At 36.3% G+C, this 18,827-nt stretch overlaps 2 protein-coding genes and 1 long non-coding RNA gene across 3 annotated transcripts in view; 2 read left to right on the forward strand and 1 right to left on the reverse strand.

The window, feature by feature from the left end:
• The window catches only part of LOC106092726 (uncharacterized), an 82,487-nt gene that overhangs the window by 45,915 nt on the left and 17,745 nt on the right, over positions 1-18,827 (reverse strand). The window lies entirely within an intron of this gene.
• On the forward strand, positions 814-2,612 carry LOC131995624 (uncharacterized). Its single transcript, XM_059364407.1, has 2 exons — positions 814-1,146; positions 1,984-2,612. Exons 1-2 carry the CDS (start codon positions 835-837, stop codon positions 2,158-2,160), a joined length of 489 nt encoding a protein of 162 aa, XP_059220390.1. The 5' UTR covers positions 814-834; the 3' UTR covers positions 2,161-2,612.
• LOC106092725 (uncharacterized) lies at positions 3,172-5,921 on the forward strand. The gene has a single exon (XM_013259642.2). It carries the CDS (start codon positions 3,759-3,761, stop codon positions 5,508-5,510), a length of 1,752 nt encoding a protein of 583 aa, XP_013115096.2. The 5' UTR covers positions 3,172-3,758; the 3' UTR covers positions 5,511-5,921.

Below are 18,827 nucleotides of genomic sequence, written 5' to 3' on the forward strand. Positions count from 1 at the left end.
AGCAGTGACCCGCTGATCTATTTAAGACCGGAGGCGACACGCTGATAAGCTGTATGCACCAGCTTGCCTGCACAATCTGGCTGGAAGAACGCATACCCGGTGATTAGAATCCCAGCATAGTATGTCCCGTACACAAGAAAGGAGACAAGACGGAATGTACCAACTACAGAGGAATAGGTCTCCTCCCCATTGCACACTGCGTGAGAGAAAACGTAAAGTCAATGAGATAATTGGGCCCTATCAAAGCAAAGAATCTCTCGGAACCATTAAATACCAAACGAGGTTTCAAACAAGGAGACAGCCTATCGTGTGATCTCTTTAATATCGTGCTGGAGAAGATTATACGAGATGCAGATATGAATAGATATGGCACACTAATCACAAGAGAACACATGCTATTCGCCTCTGCCGACGACATCGACATCATAGGTCGGTCACGGGGAAGTAGTAACTTTAGCCTTTGAAATAATCGAAAGAGAGTCAGTGAAAATGGGTCTGGCAGTAAATGGAGATAAGACGAAATGGATGGTTTAAACTCCCAAAACGCCTTGTAACACCGATCAGACAAAGAAAAAAGAGAAAGTTGTGAACCACAATTTTGAGATAGTCAGCAACTTTATCTACCTCGGCAACGCCGTATCCGAAACGAATGATACTAGTTTTGAGATAAAGCGAAGAATAATGCTGGCAAACAGATGCTACTTTGGATTAAGTAAGCAGTTTGGAAACAAGGCCACCTCTCGACAGACGAAGATTACACTATACAAGACATTGATACTACCCGTGTTGTTATATGGTTTCCAGGCATGGGTGCTTGTGAAAGCAAACAAGGCGATGCTTGGAGAGTTTGAGAGAAAGATTCTTCGTAAAATATATGGACCAGTTTGCGTTAATGGAGAACATAGACGTCGTATGAACCACGAAAAATATGACGACTATAGCAACGGCTGGGTAGGCAAGGTAATGTTGTCAGAATGGGTGAAGAAGCTCCAGCAAGGAAGTTTTTTGAAAACAAACACGGTGGTACACGCAAACCGGTACGATCAAAAGCCCGATAGAAAGATCAGGTGGTGGGAGACACTTCGAAACTTGGAGTCTAAGCAGAAGATCGAAGTGCTTGGAACGCTATACTACGTTAAAAGTAAGGTAAGTATATCTAAAACTGAACGGATTTTGATAAAATTATGATACTAGAGCCTTAAAAGTCCATATCGGTTGAATGATATATATGGGAGCTACATCTAAATCTTAACCGATTTTGTTCAAAATCAGTAGCATTCGTCCATGGACCAAAAAAGTGACTTATGTAAAATTTTAAGATAATCGCACAACAAATGCGACCGGCACCTTGATTACAAACAAGACACAAGTAAAAGCGTTCTAAGTTCGGCCTTCTTTGGGGTAGCATGTGCAGGGTGAGAGTCTTAGGATCATTCGCACCAAGCCTGAGAGCGTTGCGTCTTCTATTATTCCAAACTTTTAAAGAGCTTGTTGGTTTGCCGAGAAGGCCGATGGCCTAGGCATATTATAGGCATGCGAAAAGCTCCTGCTGACCAGTCGTCTGTCGGCTAGTGGAGCTTGAAGCAGCCGCTCCACCAGTCGAGGTTTCAGTAGCAGACAACATGCTATGGCCTGATACCATCACCGCAGCTGTTGGGTCTTAGGAGTCCATTCTAAGCCTACTCCCGGGCTCTAGATCTGCCGCTCCACTGGAAACAGACGCAGACCTTCAACCGCCTAATGGCAGCTATCGCAGCTATCCTTGAGTGACTTAAATTTTTCTTCCAAAAATAATGACCTATATAACAATACGTCCGCTCCGCTCAACGGTTCAAACAAGAGTCCTAGATATTATATTACGTTATATATTTTTTATGTTATATAATAAGATTTATAAATGTGAATAGTAGTTTGTAAGGATATTTGTTATCTATAGACTTAATAAAAAAATCTCTATCTATTTTTCATGATAAAACTTCTCAGCTTGAAAATAATAACAACGGTTGGATAAAAAAAACGTCACAACAGCTTCTCTCTGGGTTCCGACCAAGAGATATTTTTCAAAACAAGCTAGATCTAGCACTATATGACAGCGAAGTAATCAGCGACTACGACTTATTCCACATACGTGATGAAGCAGCTGAAAAGATTGACGCTTAACCTAGACGATATGAAGAAGGTGATCTAATTTTAGTCGAAAACGAGTGGTACCTCCAGGAAATTGTAACCGCTCTACAAAAAACTTTTTATCATAACGAAAATCCAGAATCGCGATCGTTATGTCATTGAAGATTTACTGAGGTTAATATGTAAACAACGACATTACACATCTGTGTACGCTTCAGATAAGATGAAACCATGGTGTGTTCTCCCGCACATTGAAGTCAACGAAACCAGCGATGAAGGATACGAAATCAACGACAGTACAATCGAGGACGAATGCAATGATAGGATGGCCGACTGTGGGCTAACAAATTTTTCCGAAGATGGCAACCCAGTACAGTCAGCTGACGAGTAGAGCGAGACGAAGAGTTATAGTCGGAAAGTGGCAAGCGACGTGAACGATCGTGTCACGGAATCATCCTCAACATATTTTATTTCTTTTTTCTAAACAATCCTGAATTAATAAATAATAGCTTATGTGAAATAGAACGGCTCTCGGTCTTTTAACACAAACTAAAAGCCAAATCCACTTTTTGTCTTTCAATTGATAGACTTCTTGGAGGGGCCTAATTTTATTTCATTTCATTCCGTACAAAATGTAATAAAAATATAGAAAACACAACAGTTTAATATTATTGCATAAAAGTGTAGCACAACATACCATTTATACATAAAAAATAATTGTAAAAACTGCAAACAAAAATTTAAATCCATTATTCGAAAAAATCTATTATCCATAATGTTTCCGGTCCCGAACTTGCCAGATAATCGAGGTCCGACTGCATTTCATTTTTATAAAAAAGCAAAAAAAAAAAAATAGTCGGGATGTAGCCACCATCTCTGCCAACCGCCCCCCGCAGAGAATGTCTAACTACGCCAATGTCTTTTATGTTAGTTGCATGCGGAATATCCCTTATTTTTTATATTCTCATTTCTGCACTTTTATTTCCTTACGTCAGTTGTAGTGAATTTTTCGACATTAAAAGTTTAATGCGCATGTCTAAATCTATGTTACTGTCAACTTTATGTACAGCTTTACTTTCTTCCCGGTAATGTAAAAAAGGCAATTAGTGCTTTGTTGCTTAAATTTTGTGCATCCAATGTTGTGCACAATTATAACTCATAACTTTACAATTAACAATAACTTGGCTAATTAAAACTCGAGGTTGAAATAAATTAGAGTTTAATAAAGGAAAAAAGTCTAAAAATAATAGCCTGATAAATGAGTTGGCATTAAAAACTATTAAACAATTATGATAACAATAATTAAGTCCAATACAAAAGCGAAACTCTATATAAACATTAAAAAGAATATTTGCAATGAAGTTTGCAAATTACATAGCCGGTCGGTGATACATAAAAACTGTTGCCACATTATGTGCACTTAGTATAATTTACTGCAATGTTGTTAGCTACAAAAATTGTATCAACTGTGAGCATGTATTGGACACCCACAAATGAAAAATACAACCATACGACACTGAACGTTATACATGGAAAAATTATGCTTTGGTATTTATGAGTGACAAAATGTTTACCAGCGCCAACATTAAGCAAAACCTCTTTTTTGTCACATTAACGACACCTCATTTACAATGACAACCGTTAATTGTTTACAATCGCCAATATCTTCTTCCAAAACGTTATATTCTCCATCGGCAGCAAGAGTGTCAGCATCCTGTTTCTCTTCATTTTGCTTTAATAGAAGCGTAGGCTTATACGAAAGTTGCTCAGTAACGAATTCACCCAAGCAAATTGCAACTAATTCACATTTAACACACCAGTTACCACAACAGACATTGGAGAAAACTTCAAGCCATTTTATTGAATCATCGGAAAACTCTTTAAACGACGTCCCACTTAATGTTTCGTTATTGGCTACAGTCTACAGAGGTTATAACAACAATACAGAAACATATTTCTTATCTAAAACCGATGCTTTCAAAAAATCTGAATATCCTTTAAGAAAACAGGAAGACATGTCAAAAGTCCTCACAAGACCGGAAGATTTTTATGCCAAAGGGCGTATAAGTATTGAAGACGAAAGAACTTTGAAATTAGCAGTAGAATTAACTATGTTAAATTTAAAAAGAAATGATCCCTCAGCGCCGCCTACGGTCAGAAGTAAGCCACTTCTAGAAAACGAGACTCAAGGCAATGTATCGTCATCAATAAGCCAAAGCTTTTCCACATTGAATAATGCATACGGAAATACAACAAAAGTAATTTTACAAACCCAGTCAGATGTTATTTCTCCAAATACTTCTTTACATCAAAACCATACCATAATTGAAGGAAACGACATTAGCAGAACAAATTCTCTCACAAATCTTAGTCAAACATTACCCTTAATTTCCCCCCTAATCAGCGATGAACGTTCAAAAAAATCACAAAATATGACAGAATGCGTTCCAGTACCTAGCTCAGAACATGTTGCCGAAATTGTTGGCCGACAAGGTTGTAAAATCAAAGCTTTGCGTGCCAAGACAAATACATACATAAAGACACCAGTTCGAAATGAAGAACCTGTTTTTGTTGTAACTGGCCGAAAGGAAGATGTAAACAGAGCTAAACTTGAAATTTTATCAGCTGCCGAACATTTTACTGTAATAAGAGCTACGCGTCGCATTAATGAAAATGGTGCAATTCATTCTCCTTCGTTAGGAGATAAGCAACAATTACTGGGAACTCATAAGACCAATAATACATCGTGCTTACAAACACCAGGACAAGTAACCGTACAAGTACGAGTTCCATATAGATTAGTAGGTTTGGTTGTTGGAACCAAAGGTAATACAATAAAGCATATACAACACGAGACTCAAACATATATTGTTACGCCGTCAAGAGATAAAGAGCCTATTTTTGAAGTAACCGGTTTAGCTGACAACGTGGAGTTGGCTAGAAAACATATTGAGATTCATATCGCTACAAGGCTTGGAAGCACCAAGAATAACTCTATTGCTACATCAGCTTCTCCTTCTTCGCCGCTTACCACCATACGACCACTAATTGAAATTGAATCAACGAAATCGTCTCTAAATTCACTTAATTCATTCAATCATATATTAAAAGGCGACTTGCATTCAGAAATATTATCATCGATTTATAAAAATGGCATTTGTTCTACATTAGAATGTGGGCACATACATGCAAATAATTTAAATTCGGATGAAAAATGTTATACTCTACCATCAGTGAATGGGGGCCTTCTTGAAGATAAAGAAAACCCTTCATCATTTGTAATTAACGGCCGTGCTAATAATGAACTGAAATGTGTTGATTTTGTAAACAATCTTATAGACTCGAGTAGCTCTCAATTTTTCTCCAGAACAAATTTTACATAAAAATATTTGATATGAATTGATCAGCATAAAATATAGAATATCACGTTTTTGTTTTAAACTCAGTATTTGGTAATTTTCTATATTTGAATCTGATCCGTATCAAAAACAAATACAACTTTGCTTTCTTCTCATATACATTAAAAAAATAAACGTAAAGATTAATCTGTTGCAAGTGACATCAAATAATTGATTTTCTAATACATAAATGACATATTAAACCTTAACTCCCACTACAGCGCCAAACTAGTCAGAAAAGTAAAAATAAAACATTTGTCATTATAGAAGAACATATTTGTTCAAATTATTTATATAAAAAAATCCAAAAATATATGGATATTTACCTCTGTATATCCAAATATATGCGCATATTTTATACAATCTATTTTTAATATGTATTATATTTGCATTGTAACTGATCAACATATAATTTATTTTATATTAATAAATAATAATAAAAATACTAAAACTTAAGAGCTAAATTCATTTCAATGACTAAACATGTGTTCAATAAACGATTAAAAATAGTTTGAAATACATTTCAAAATCCAATAATCCATGGGCCCTAGGGAGGGTGGGGCTAAGTTGCCATCTTCTCACCCCTAACCACTCAGAATTTTAAACCGCATTTAATGTTGGTTTCCACCACAGCAAGATATATTAATGTTGCTATTTCGTTACAAACACATCGAAAGATTTACTCCTGATGATTTTTCATTTCCGTCTGTGTGTATGTTGATCTATTTATTATAAGCTTATAATAATGCTACAATGTTGACAAATAAATATTGTAGTTTAAGCTTCGTACATACAAGTGTTTTATTCATAGGAAGCATAAGTTTGAATATGGGTTATATAGGACTATATTTTATATTACTTTCATATTATCCAATCTCCCCATTTTACTTCTAATTCTATTGTACTTTTCTGATATTTTTAAGGAAATCGCGATCTAGAAAACCAGTTAAATGCTAAAATAAGATTTCCTTGTTTTTCTCTTTATAGTACGAATAGAGAACTTTCCGGTCTGCATCCGGACAATATCCAATTGTACAAATTTTTTAACTTTGGTTTGACTTGAGGTCATTGAATAATTGTTTTATTTGTAATTTTTTACCAAAAGTCCGACCACCCCCGATAATCTTCCTCAGAGTTTTAACTGTGAATTTAATACAACATTAATTTTACAAAAGATAAAAACGTTTACACATTTGAAAAAAATACAATTGACTCATCTCTTACATCACACAAGTTCGGCTAAGGCTCTCTTATTTATTTACTATATTAAGGTTCATACATGCTTCAGTAAAGAGAAAAAATATACACTTATACTGTGTTCAGACCAAAACTGTTTTGGGCAAACGACTTGTTTTTCCTTTATAATGCTATGAAAACGAGTCGTTTTTTCTTTACAATTTAAAAGGGAAAAACACCTTGTTTGCTATAAAAACGAGTCATTCAAAGCATGTGAGCACAAATAAATTCCTAAATTGTATCAAACAAATACAGCCCTGAATAATGTCAAAAAAAAAAAGAATTAAATTTTTTCCTAAAAAATTATTAAACAAACAATATTTTGCAACAGAAACAAGAAACAATAAATTTTAACAATATTGCATGGTGAATTTGTGTTGAAGTGTAAAAAAATTTAATTTGCAAAACATCTCAACCTGTGTAAATTGTTGTGCATAAAATAGAAGAATCCCTCGATGCCAAAACGTACACCCTGGTGGTATGCATTGACATCGAGGGAGCTTTTAATAATGTGCGGACCGACATACTGATCCAATCCTTAGACCAGTACTGGGTGGATCCGGTCCACCATAAATGACCTATTACGAATGCTGACTGAGGAGGGATTTGAACCCGTCTGCTACGCAATGTTATAATACTTCTAAGGGGTAAGGATCAGAACGAGCTATGCAGAATGGCCGAAGGGGTCTTGCATATGGCATATGACTGGGCTAGATCCAGAGGTCTCAATGTTAATCCAGAGAAGACTGAAATATGCCTGTTCACGAGGAAGACGAAGGTGGGTCAATTTAACGCACCACGTTTCCTCAGAGAACATGTTGTCTTGGAATAGTCGGAGCGATGGAACCACGCCCAATAGGGCACTGGAGACTATTCTAGATATCCGACCCATTGACATACAGATTAAGTGTGAGGCAGGCACTGCGGCTATGAGACTTAAGGCAATGGGAGAATGGACTGAAGCTGAGAGCAGCTCATACCATCGCGGTATAATCGAGGCGACGATAGGAAACCTGGAAGGAAGGGAAAATGTTTCCGATCGGATACCTGAGATGAACCTTAAACTCGAGTGAAGGAACCCTAGTATTGCTATATGGAAGATCATGTAACACGGATAGATCAAAGCTAGACGACAGAGTGGGCATGGGGGTCTGCATTGAGAACCCAGGGACTGAGATCTGTTTTATACTGCCTGGCCATAATACGGTTCTGCAGTCGGAGAATCGGACGATCACGGAATACCTGAAGTGTGGTGTTAACGCGAGGACGTCGAGTGTGAACATCTTTACCGACAGTAAAATTGCCATAAGGGCAATAACAACCAGGAGGGTAAAGTCACGAACAGTCTTGCAGTGTAAGAAGGAGATTAACGCTCCTATGAGGATGGCAAAATCCGCATCGTTTGGGTGCCGGGCCATAAAGGTGTAAAGGGAAATGAAGGGGCATACGATTCGGCGGTGAATGCCAGAGGATTGCCGTCAATAAACTTGGTTAAACCCAAGCCTTTCGGGTCGACGCAGTCCGAGTTAAGGGAGTGGGCGACGAATGCGCATGCAACATTGTGGAACAGCGAAACGGTCGGTAGGACGGCGGAAATCCTATGTCAGAATAGCTATTGGTATCATAGGACTACGAGCTCACTTATGTAATATCGGTGCGGCAATGATAGCATGTGTAGGGCATGCGGGGAAGATGATGAGACGTTGGAGCATTTCCTTTGTCATTGCCCGGCTTTAGTAGCACGGATTTCCTAACTTAACACTAACAAACACTTAGTTACAATTAGAAGATTGGGGATCGCATTTATTTTACGTAAGAAAACGGCTTCTTGCGCAGCTTGTGCTCTTTATGGGCGCCGTGAAGTGTAAATTTCCCCTAGATGAAAAAACAAGTTATAGTGAAACGAATACATATCGGCAAAATTTTCCGCTCATTTTTTTATATGCAGTTTCACCGCGAAAACCATAAATAGTACAAACCTTAAGGCCGGTACTATATTCGGTTTTTGCATTGGAACTCCATATAAAAAAACAAATGAAAATTTTGCCGAAATGTATTCGTTTCGTCATAACTTGTTTTTTCATCCACGGAAAACATACATTTCGGGACGCTCATTGAGAGCACAACCGCAGTCGCTGTGCAATAAGTCATTTTCTGACGCAAAATAAACGTAAGAGTGAGTGTTTGTTAGTGTTAGTGATGTTGCTCACATGTATTTACACTGGGTGGAAAATAATAAAGTGTTTGTGGATGCATAAATAAGAAAGTATTTTTTAAATATAAATCATCAATCAATCTGTACGAAATAAGAATGTGTTGTGCTTTTGGTCTTGCAATTGCAACAACAATATTTGGATAAAAGTGGAAGATGCTGACAAAGACTTTTGGAAAGTTGTGCTTATTTAACTTATAACAGTGAAAATAATACAAAATCTAATTATTTTTACTAATTAATTCTGCTTTTGTCAGTTTTTAAATTGTTTGTGTTTCATTATTTATTAACTACGATGGGGTGGGTTTTGGGTGAAATTACAACACATGCATGAATTTCAGTACAGTAGCCACACATACACTGTGTGTACACATACACGTTGTTCGATGCCATATTAATTTAATATTTTTATATGCCAATGGCAACATTTTAGCCATAGAAACACAAAAAAATCAAATGTGGTAACCTTTTCAAACCAGCGAAAGAACAATTTTGGGAAATTTTTCCGCAAAAAGAACGTAGTACTAGCCTTTGGGAAAAAAACATTTTAGTTGGGGGTTTTTTGGGGCAATTCGTTTGGTATTAATAAAAATCACGGAACCGTGCTCCAAGGTTTTGACTATACAATCAAAAGTTATGCGAGTGTAACGATCCACTGCACTACCTACCGACCACATACTTTTTGCACGTACTACCTTTGAACCCGGTCGTGATCAGGGCAAATGGGGGGTGTTCTTGCAGAAAGTAGGTGTCTAGATTGGTTACGATTAATTTAAGATTATAGGTAGCGAAAATTAAGTGCTCTGTGTCGACAAACTAATTTTGAGGAGAAATTACTGTTTATTAGCCCCTGCATTCCCGTATGAACCGCCTAACCATGCCGACTTGTAATAATTTCGCAGCCCACTAACCTTTTTAGATTACGTCTTCAATTTCGTGAAATTAGCAAAACATACTCTCGAAAACTGTTATATTTAAACAAGAAAAACTACAAAGCTCAAGAAAAATGGTAAAATAAGCGTACGTATTATCTTTAAATAAATAAAATGGATATTTACAAGTAATTTTTGTAAAATTACCAAAGTGAAAGTTAAATTATTGCGTATTAATTTTAGCGAGGATTAAAATAATTATAAAAATTAAGTAAATCTTGATAATCCGCCGACAAGCGCTTGTTGACTTTTACGAAATGTGGTAATTTACAAAAATGCAAGGACGTTAATAAAAAAATTTAAATGCAGTGTAATTTTGTATATTAATAAACAAAATCAGACACCATGTTCTTCATTCTTGCAATGTCAGTTTTGAATTTTAAAATGTCTCCAAATTGTTCAATATTTCAAAACAATTTTCAAGTTTTGATAGTTTTCCAAATTACAATCCAAACCATCGTCCTATAGATTATGGATGCACTTTTAGCGAAAATTGTTGTCCTAGTCAACCATGGACGTCTTTTGTTTTGACCGGAATCAATGAATGAAATTTCGAATTTGATTTTAGTTCTCACGTTTAACAGAGTTTATTAATTTTTCACGGCTTCATGAAATTTTACATGGTTATAGCTGAGGTGTTATTCAGTTTATATGCAAAATTTCAAGGCCCTTGAATTTCGTTCTGGCTGTCAAAAACGCATTTATGGTCCAATTTTCAAAATTTTAATGTGCGGGATATCTTTTATAGAGTCCAAGAAATTTGAATAACAATTTATTTTTCAATTTTCCCATTTTGTTGCTTGTGGAAAAATTTCTGAACCAATTTCTGATTGTTAAAGCTGATTTAGAAAGTTAATAAAATTTACTATTTTTTTTGTTGCGATATATGTTAAGGTCCGATACCACAGTCAAAAGTTATGTGAATTACAAATCAAAAAATTTGAAAAAGTGGAATTTTTCCAAAAAAAAAAAAAAAAAAAAAAATATATATATATATATATATATATATATATATATATATATATATTTCATTGCGTTTTAATTTTTATAAATTGTGTTAACTCTAATAGGAGATCTGTGAAGTACAATATTGGAATGTTTTAACAAAAAAACTGGAAAAACCCTTCGAGTTATCAAAGAGCAAAGCTAAGACAAAATATATTTATTGCCCCAAGTAATAACTAATTGCATGGATAATTTTTTTTTGCAATTTCCAAGGATTGAGGCCTCTGCGGACATTTTACTAAAAAATGACAATTTTGCAAACATCTTTCCCCAGAGTGGGGATTTTAGGTGTTTTCATTAAGAAATGAGCCCAAAATTTTTAAAAAAGATATTCATCTACAAATAGAAAAATTAGAGTAGTATCTTTAGTAGTTTTATTTTTATGATATTTTCAATTTGAATTTTATTTTTTCACAAAAGTGTATTTTTTGGCCTCATTTTAAATTTTACCCAAATAATAGAACTAAAATAATAAGAACTAAAAGCTCTTGTTTAAATTTTTTGCATTTTATTGTAGCACACGCCTTTTTCCCATTTTTTTTTTTTTTTTTTTGGTAAAAATGCCAATATTGTACTTTACTGATCTCCTATTAGAGTTAACACAATTTATATAAAATAAAACGCATCTGCATTAAGTCTTCTTAACAGTGCAGTAAGCAAAATTGATGGTGCTGTGCCAAGTTTTCTGTATAGAGACGAAACAATGAAATAATTTTTTTTACGAAAAAATGCCAATAATTGACTTTTTACATTTTTTGATTTGTAACTCTCATAGCTTTTGACTGAAGAATCGGACCTTAGCCTATATCGCAACAAAAAAAAAAAAACAAAATTGAAATCGGTTCAGAAACGCTTGCACAAACAATTTTTTTAGCCCGAACAAAATTTTGTAGAGCCGAGGTGACCTACGTTGAAGGCCCACCAATGGGCCCCTGGTTCTTCTATGGCCCTGCATATAACTGCCACATAAACTGGATAACACCTCAGCTGTAACCATGCAAATGAAAATATCTCTATCCGTTCCAAAATGGCACACTTAGTTCCACTTTTTTTCCATCCTACTGTGCGACGTTTTTATTTGACTTTCTTTGTTAAATTCCTTTCTTTCCTTTTACGCCTTCTCCGTTTGAAAATTCTTAATGTTCTCTTTTTCTCTTTAAATAATCTTTTCCATACTTCAATTCAAAATTCAAATGTTACTTTTCCTTTATCTCAAATTAATTCAATAATAATTCTAATTCAATTCAAAGGAATTTTGTTATATTTCACAAAATTTACATCATCATCTCCCCCTCCTTTTTCGTGTGTTTGGCAAAGCTAAGATTTTTTCTGCTATAACCAAATATGTTTTTAATGAATGCTCCTACATTCCTTCTACATCCTGCAGTTCATAATAAACTTTTCCTAGTCTTTTAACAACTCTTGCCTTCACTGCTATTGGTGCCAATTTTGCACTATCAAAATCAATCTTGCAACTTTTTCTGAACGCTGAAGAGCGCAGTTCTTGCTATCTAGATATTTCTAGTTTCTCAGGTCCTTGACCCGTTCACTAGCGCTCGCTGTCAAAATGTATATTGTGCCATATTTCCCTAGAAACTTGTTAAACTCCTTGCATGTGAATTGTGAACTGTTGCTGTTACTACAGATTCCGGGCGCCATAACTATTAAAAATGTCACACTTCAAATACTCAACAATGGGTTTCGATTTTAACCTTAAACAATCTCGATGAGCAATAACAGTAAATCCTCGGACGGTTTGATGAATGGAAAATCTTTAATATTTGTCCAACTGCTCACAGGCAAGATGTCATGCCTTGAAGTTCTTAGGATGAGGACTGTGATGAGGATGTGTGAGCCTTTGAATCTAGCTTCAGTCGGAGGCAAAGGGGGGTTTCGTCCTTTCCGCACAGAAAGATATGCGTGCATGTGCTTTTGCTTTTACTTCATTTGTTTCTTCCTACTTAATATTATTAGGGGTAAGAAACAAATACCAAAAATCTCCTCAAATTCATACTTCTAGAAAATTAAAGTTAATAAAGAAAAGTTATCTTAGGTTAATGGGAAATTAAATCTTTCCCGAATACTTAAAAAAAAGTTTAATCAACAGACAAAAAAATGTTTTTATTTTAGGAAATTTTCATTATAGATTCATTATTAAAAAAATATAGAAATATATGAGGAAATAATTTAGAAATGTGCAATATACGTATGTATGTATACTTAATTAGAGTTTTCTTAGACTTTGAGTGTGTCGTTTGTCTGAAGCAGATTTACACCTCCGATCACTTCGATCTCCCTGAAATTCATGTGATGAGGCGGCGTTGTGTGTACAGGTTTTTTCCTCTTCTTACTGATTCGCCCTTTTTTTAACGGAATTCGGCAAGAACAAAAACCGCCTCCACTCCCTCTATTCGTTAAACCAGCCGTCGATCAAATGAAGAAGTGGAGTAAAAGAAAAAAATTGGGTCTCGGAGCCTCTGTGCTATGGCAAATGGTGAAAAATTTACGTATTGGCAAATAGACTTCCACTTAAAAAGAATCCAAATATTCCACGTATGGCACACTAAAGGTGTGCCTTTCTTTATTTCTTCGAAAATAAATTATATCTTTATAATAGCCTCACAATATACTCAGGAGCCTGCTGCGCACTAAAATTTACATATTAACTGATTTTAATCACGGTCCAATTTAAAAGAAAATAAGGCGGTGATCTACCTTTGAGTTCCTTAAAATAAATTAAGGAGGCTCTTTCAAAATATTGCAATAAATGGTGACTAAGAAAGAATCTCATCACTATTTTTTCTTTCTTTGACTTGACTGCCCCTGGAAATAATACGAGTTAATTTCACCAAATATTGAAATTAAATAAGAGAAAACATTAAATATTTGTGTTTTCATGGACCTATATCCGATACAATATAAGAAAATTTAAGAAATTTCAATTTTAACAATACCCAAACAAAAAATGAGAAATATATCAAGGAATATTTTCAAAGAATTACTAACATTCCGCATTAAGGACAGCAGATATTTTAAATACGATGTCAAGCTGTATGAAAAGCTTAGAGGAATGCCAATGGGATACCCCGCTTCTTCCATTATTGCTGACATTGTAATGGAGGAACTTCTGAATTGACATTTGATAAAATGGTGAAGCCTAGGATATTGACAAAATATGTAGATGATATTTGTAAAAAAAATCTGACGTGGCAGATACACTCTATTCTCTGAACTCCTTCAACAAATTCATCCAATTTACGAAGGAAGAGGAATATGATGGCAAACTACCTTATTTGGACTTGGTTGTTTATAGACATGGCAACCAGTTAGAAGTAAATTGGTATCAAAAATCGACGGCCTCTGGAAGATTGATAAATTTTTATTCCAACCACCACAAAAGAGTATTTAGAATAAGTGATCCAGACTTTTATCCAGAGAACGAGAGGAAAATAAAGGAAATTCTTAGAGCTAACGACTTCCCCGTGTGGACAATAAATACACTATTAAAGCTAAGCCAGATCTTGGGAAAATAATTGACGGAAAGCAGAATACGGAAGGAAAAATTTACAAATCACTGACATACATACAAGGAATATTTTAGGAAGAGTTGGCAAATCAAATTATAACAAGGACAAATACCAACTCGCGTTAAGAACAAGTAGAACTGTGAATGAATTATTCAGTAAGACAAAATGTAAAATTAAAAATGAAGAAAAATCAAACGTGGTATATAAAATTAAATGTAATGGCGACAAGTCCAATATATGCTCGATGGTATATATTGGCACTACCATGACGAAACTAAAAACTATGTTATCTGCACATAAATCTGACCATAAAGCTAAGGATAAACCAATCGAGCAAAAAACTGCTATAGCAGCATATTGTGCATTGACTGGTCATCAGCCAAACTTCAACGACGTGGACACCTTGGCTCAAGAGAACAACTACAGACCAAGATTCACTCTCGAGGTTTTGCATATCATCGACTTACCACCTGACGAGAGAATTTCAAAAAAGGCATAGAAAGCTGCGCGAAGGTATATCGCCACACAGTCAAGAAGCACAGCAGAGGAGAACATTCAGTTGCCAACAGACAATAGTTCATGTAATAACTAATTAAATGTAATATTGTAGTTAATTAAAGATTCTTATTGTATTTCTGTGTTTAATTGTGTGATTCGCTTTTACTAAAGTTTGTGTTTTTCTGTTTTTTTTGTTTAAATCTATCTAGCCTTGAAAATGGTAGACGGAGTCTACCGAAATATTGGAATGACATAAAAGAAAAAACAATATTTGTGTTTTCATGGACCTATAGCCGATACAATACAACAAAATTGAAAAAGTAATTTAAGCTCTACGGTACGGAGAGGCATATTACAAACAAAGTAATATTTTCATCCATTTGGGATAAAATATTAATTGAACGCAATCATATCGATAAGGTGCGGATGTCCTTAGCATGGAAAGTGCCAAAGGTATTACCGTTTAAGTCCTCCAGGACATAATAATAGTTACCTACTTTCTCCTTTAGCCTCGACTTAATAAAAAGAGGTGAGAACTTTAAATTTAAGTTCTTCTCGGCGCTACTTTGAGCGAAATTCCTTCTAAACACCTCTTGACCCACCTAAAATGATATGGGACGAGCTCGGAGATTATAATAACTCTGACTCCTATCATACGCCTCCGCTATATGCTTATCTCCTCTGATAAGTTTCAGTCTGTTATCCCTAGAAAGGACAGCACACGGTTCGTCCAGCAGATGTAAGTCGCGTAATAGCTTATAGAAGGGGCCATGGGTCACCATTTCGAACCCGAAAAGAGGGTGATATGGGGAACATTTCGTAGACTGGTGTACTGAGTTCCGGAAAGCGCAACTTATCGAACTTAATCGGTCGTCCCACAGTCTGTGATCGCCATTCAAAAACATCCTTATGCCCGCTATAATCGATAGATTCACACTCTCAGACGCTTTTGATTGTGGAGTATACAGGGCAGTGTATGTATGGGTGACTGCAAAAGGATGCCAAAAACGCGTTTAACTCATTGGATCTAAACTGAGATCCGCTGTCACTTATGATGACCTCTGGAACTCCTGCATTCGATGACCTCTGGAAGACCTGGATTCGAGCCGACGTAAATTTCTTTAAGGGGCAAAGCCAATGAAATTTAGAAATATGATCAAGAACGATCAAAATTCCTATATTTCCAACATTGCTTCTTGGATAGGGACTCAACAAATCGACGTATAATCGTTGAAAAGGGCGTATAGATACAACCTGCCTACCCATCTCAGGTCATATCGCCTAATAAGCTTCGTCGTTTTTTGCATACACCCATGACAGTCTATGCTGGAGTATGAAATCTAGAAATAATACCATCCCACAGTGCCAAAGTGATCCACAATTTCCATGTCCTCCCCTTCTGTTCCTCGTCACCTGAGTAGAGATCGGTTCTTACGTAAACCAAATTGTGTACATCTCTGATGTCAGGATATTTGGCCTGATTAGACAGAACCCTCTCTTTCATAGATAGGTAGTCCTGAACAGAAAAACATTATTACGACCCTTACGATTACTGAAGGTCTGTAAGGTCTTGTTACCTCATCAACCACAAGAGGGTGGAGTGGTCCGTTGGTCCGTCTTTATCGCCTCCACCACCGCCAAACATTCTCGTTCTGTTACGCACAGCGGAATTAAGCTTTTTGAACATAAATGCTATCGGCTCTTTCTCACTGTTCATATCCAGCTGTATAAGCACTGCAATAATACCAAAATCACTGGCATCACATATATGAAAAATTTCTTGGTAACATCTGGATTGGTGAGAACGGAAGCTGTGATGAGATGAGTCTTTATGGCCCTAAAAGTATCGCCTGCCTCTTTAGTTCATACAAATCTCTTCTTCTGCGAAAGGAGATCAGTTATAGGGAATACCTTGGTCGAGAAAATCTCAATAAAGCGGCGATACCACCCTGCCAATCCGAGAAAACCCAGAACCTGTTTTAAATTTCGTGGTACAGGATATAAAATTCTGGATTACACTTACTCGGGGTCTGTTTTCGAACCGCCGTTTCCAATTACAAATCCCAAGTACTTAACCTCCTTGACCGCAAATATACTTTTGGACACGTTTATCGTCAGGTTAGCCATCCTGAATTCCTCCGCTATTCTCACAAGAACTGACAAATGTGTAGAAAAATCTTCTGAGATCGTCCAAGTAACCAAAAATACAGTGTCGCAAGTCAGCCGGAATCAATACGTCCATTAAACGACACATTGTCTGAGGCGCATTACACAGTCCTAATGGCATAACCACGAACTGGTAGTGTGGTCTACCAGGGATTGTGAATGCAGTCAGATGCGTCTTTTAAATCAATCTTTGACATTAGGTTAGCTATATGCAACCGGGCAAAAATTCGCTCTATACTAGGGAGAGGGTATGCGTCTTTTTTCGTGACACAGTTTAGTTTTCTGGTGTGCAAGCACAGATGGACTTTGTTTGGAAACGGGTTAAATCTTTGTTTGACGGGCTTGGCATTGCCAACGTCGATTTCAAGTTTTATTAAACTGGTCCTTCCTAACCATGTTTTTCAACGTTAGGAAATAAAGCTTTAATATATTCAAGTTGCTGAGTTTGGTTAGGAGTTAGCAAACAATATTTGCAGTGTGAGTCTATCAACTCGTTAATTTGTTTTTAATATCGGACTTAAAAGCGGATGACAGTTCGGAATTGAAAGCGGATATCTCGGAAGAAACTTTGGGCGTTTTATTACCATCGGACGGACTCGAAATTACAATAGTATCAAAGATTCCGGTAGCAAGATTAAACTGCCTTCAAAAATCTAAGCCTAATATCAATCGTTGATTTAAAGACGGGTCGATCAATATCCTAAGTTGCTTAACTTGGTCCCTGAAAGGCACTTCGATATCTAGGTAACCTAATACCCTCTCTCCCATCTGCGGTTCTTACGCTAGATCGATCTTAACTAATTATACTCATGGAATTTAGTAAAATCAGGCTAGGCCAGATCCGAGCCAATGCATGACACATTCGCACCGGTATCCAGAAGTCCATGTTCTATAAAGTAAAAAAAGACTTTGGCATACAGCCTTTGGCACTGTGGATCATTTACAATGCACGAAATAGAAATTTCAGGTTCTTATAAAATCGTCGAATTTGAAATATGAATCTTTTCGGTCTTGGTTTCACATACGTCAAAGTAGAAGCCTCAAATATCTTCGCCCTTACTCTTAGGTAATCGCCCCATCTCTAATGATACGGACGAATTGGGAAGAGGTCATCATCGTGGCGAGCCTCGCCAAAAGACCTAGGTCTACGTAAAATCCTGACACCTTTTGGGAAAATTTATGGTAGCTGTCCTTGTTCGTCAAATCTGGGTTTCTATCAGTAGTAGAAGAATCACTACTGACCTCTATTGTGTTTTTTTTTTTTTTTTGAAATATTGGACTAACTCGTAGTTTTCAAAGTATGGACCTTTCTTGTGGCACACTTAAGGCAATTCTGCTTATATATATATACTCCTAGCGCCACATCCATTGCAAAATATAGACCTGTCTTCAAGGCAATACTGCCAAAAGTGTCCTACTTCCTCACAGTTCCAGCTTCTAGCAACCGAGGGACTACTTCCTATTGCGTCTACGTAAAGTACCCTTTCAGATCCAATATCATCTAGTGACTCCTTCGAAAATTCGACCTCTACAATGTTCCTCCTTAAATGGTGGGAACTCGAAGTGCTGCTGGTCAATTGACGTCGCACAATATCGTCGTCCAGCAAATTTTCTCTCATTTGTATTAACTTCCTGAGATGGGAAATCGAAAATATTGGGATATACAAAAGCTCGTGCCTAATATCCGGGCGTATGTTACGCTTTACGATTTCCATCAATTCTGTCT

This window comes from Stomoxys calcitrans, chromosome 3 (genome assembly GCF_963082655.1).
Source record: "Stomoxys calcitrans chromosome 3, idStoCalc2.1, whole genome shotgun sequence".
Lineage (NCBI taxonomy): Eukaryota > Metazoa > Arthropoda > Insecta > Diptera > Muscidae > Stomoxys > Stomoxys calcitrans.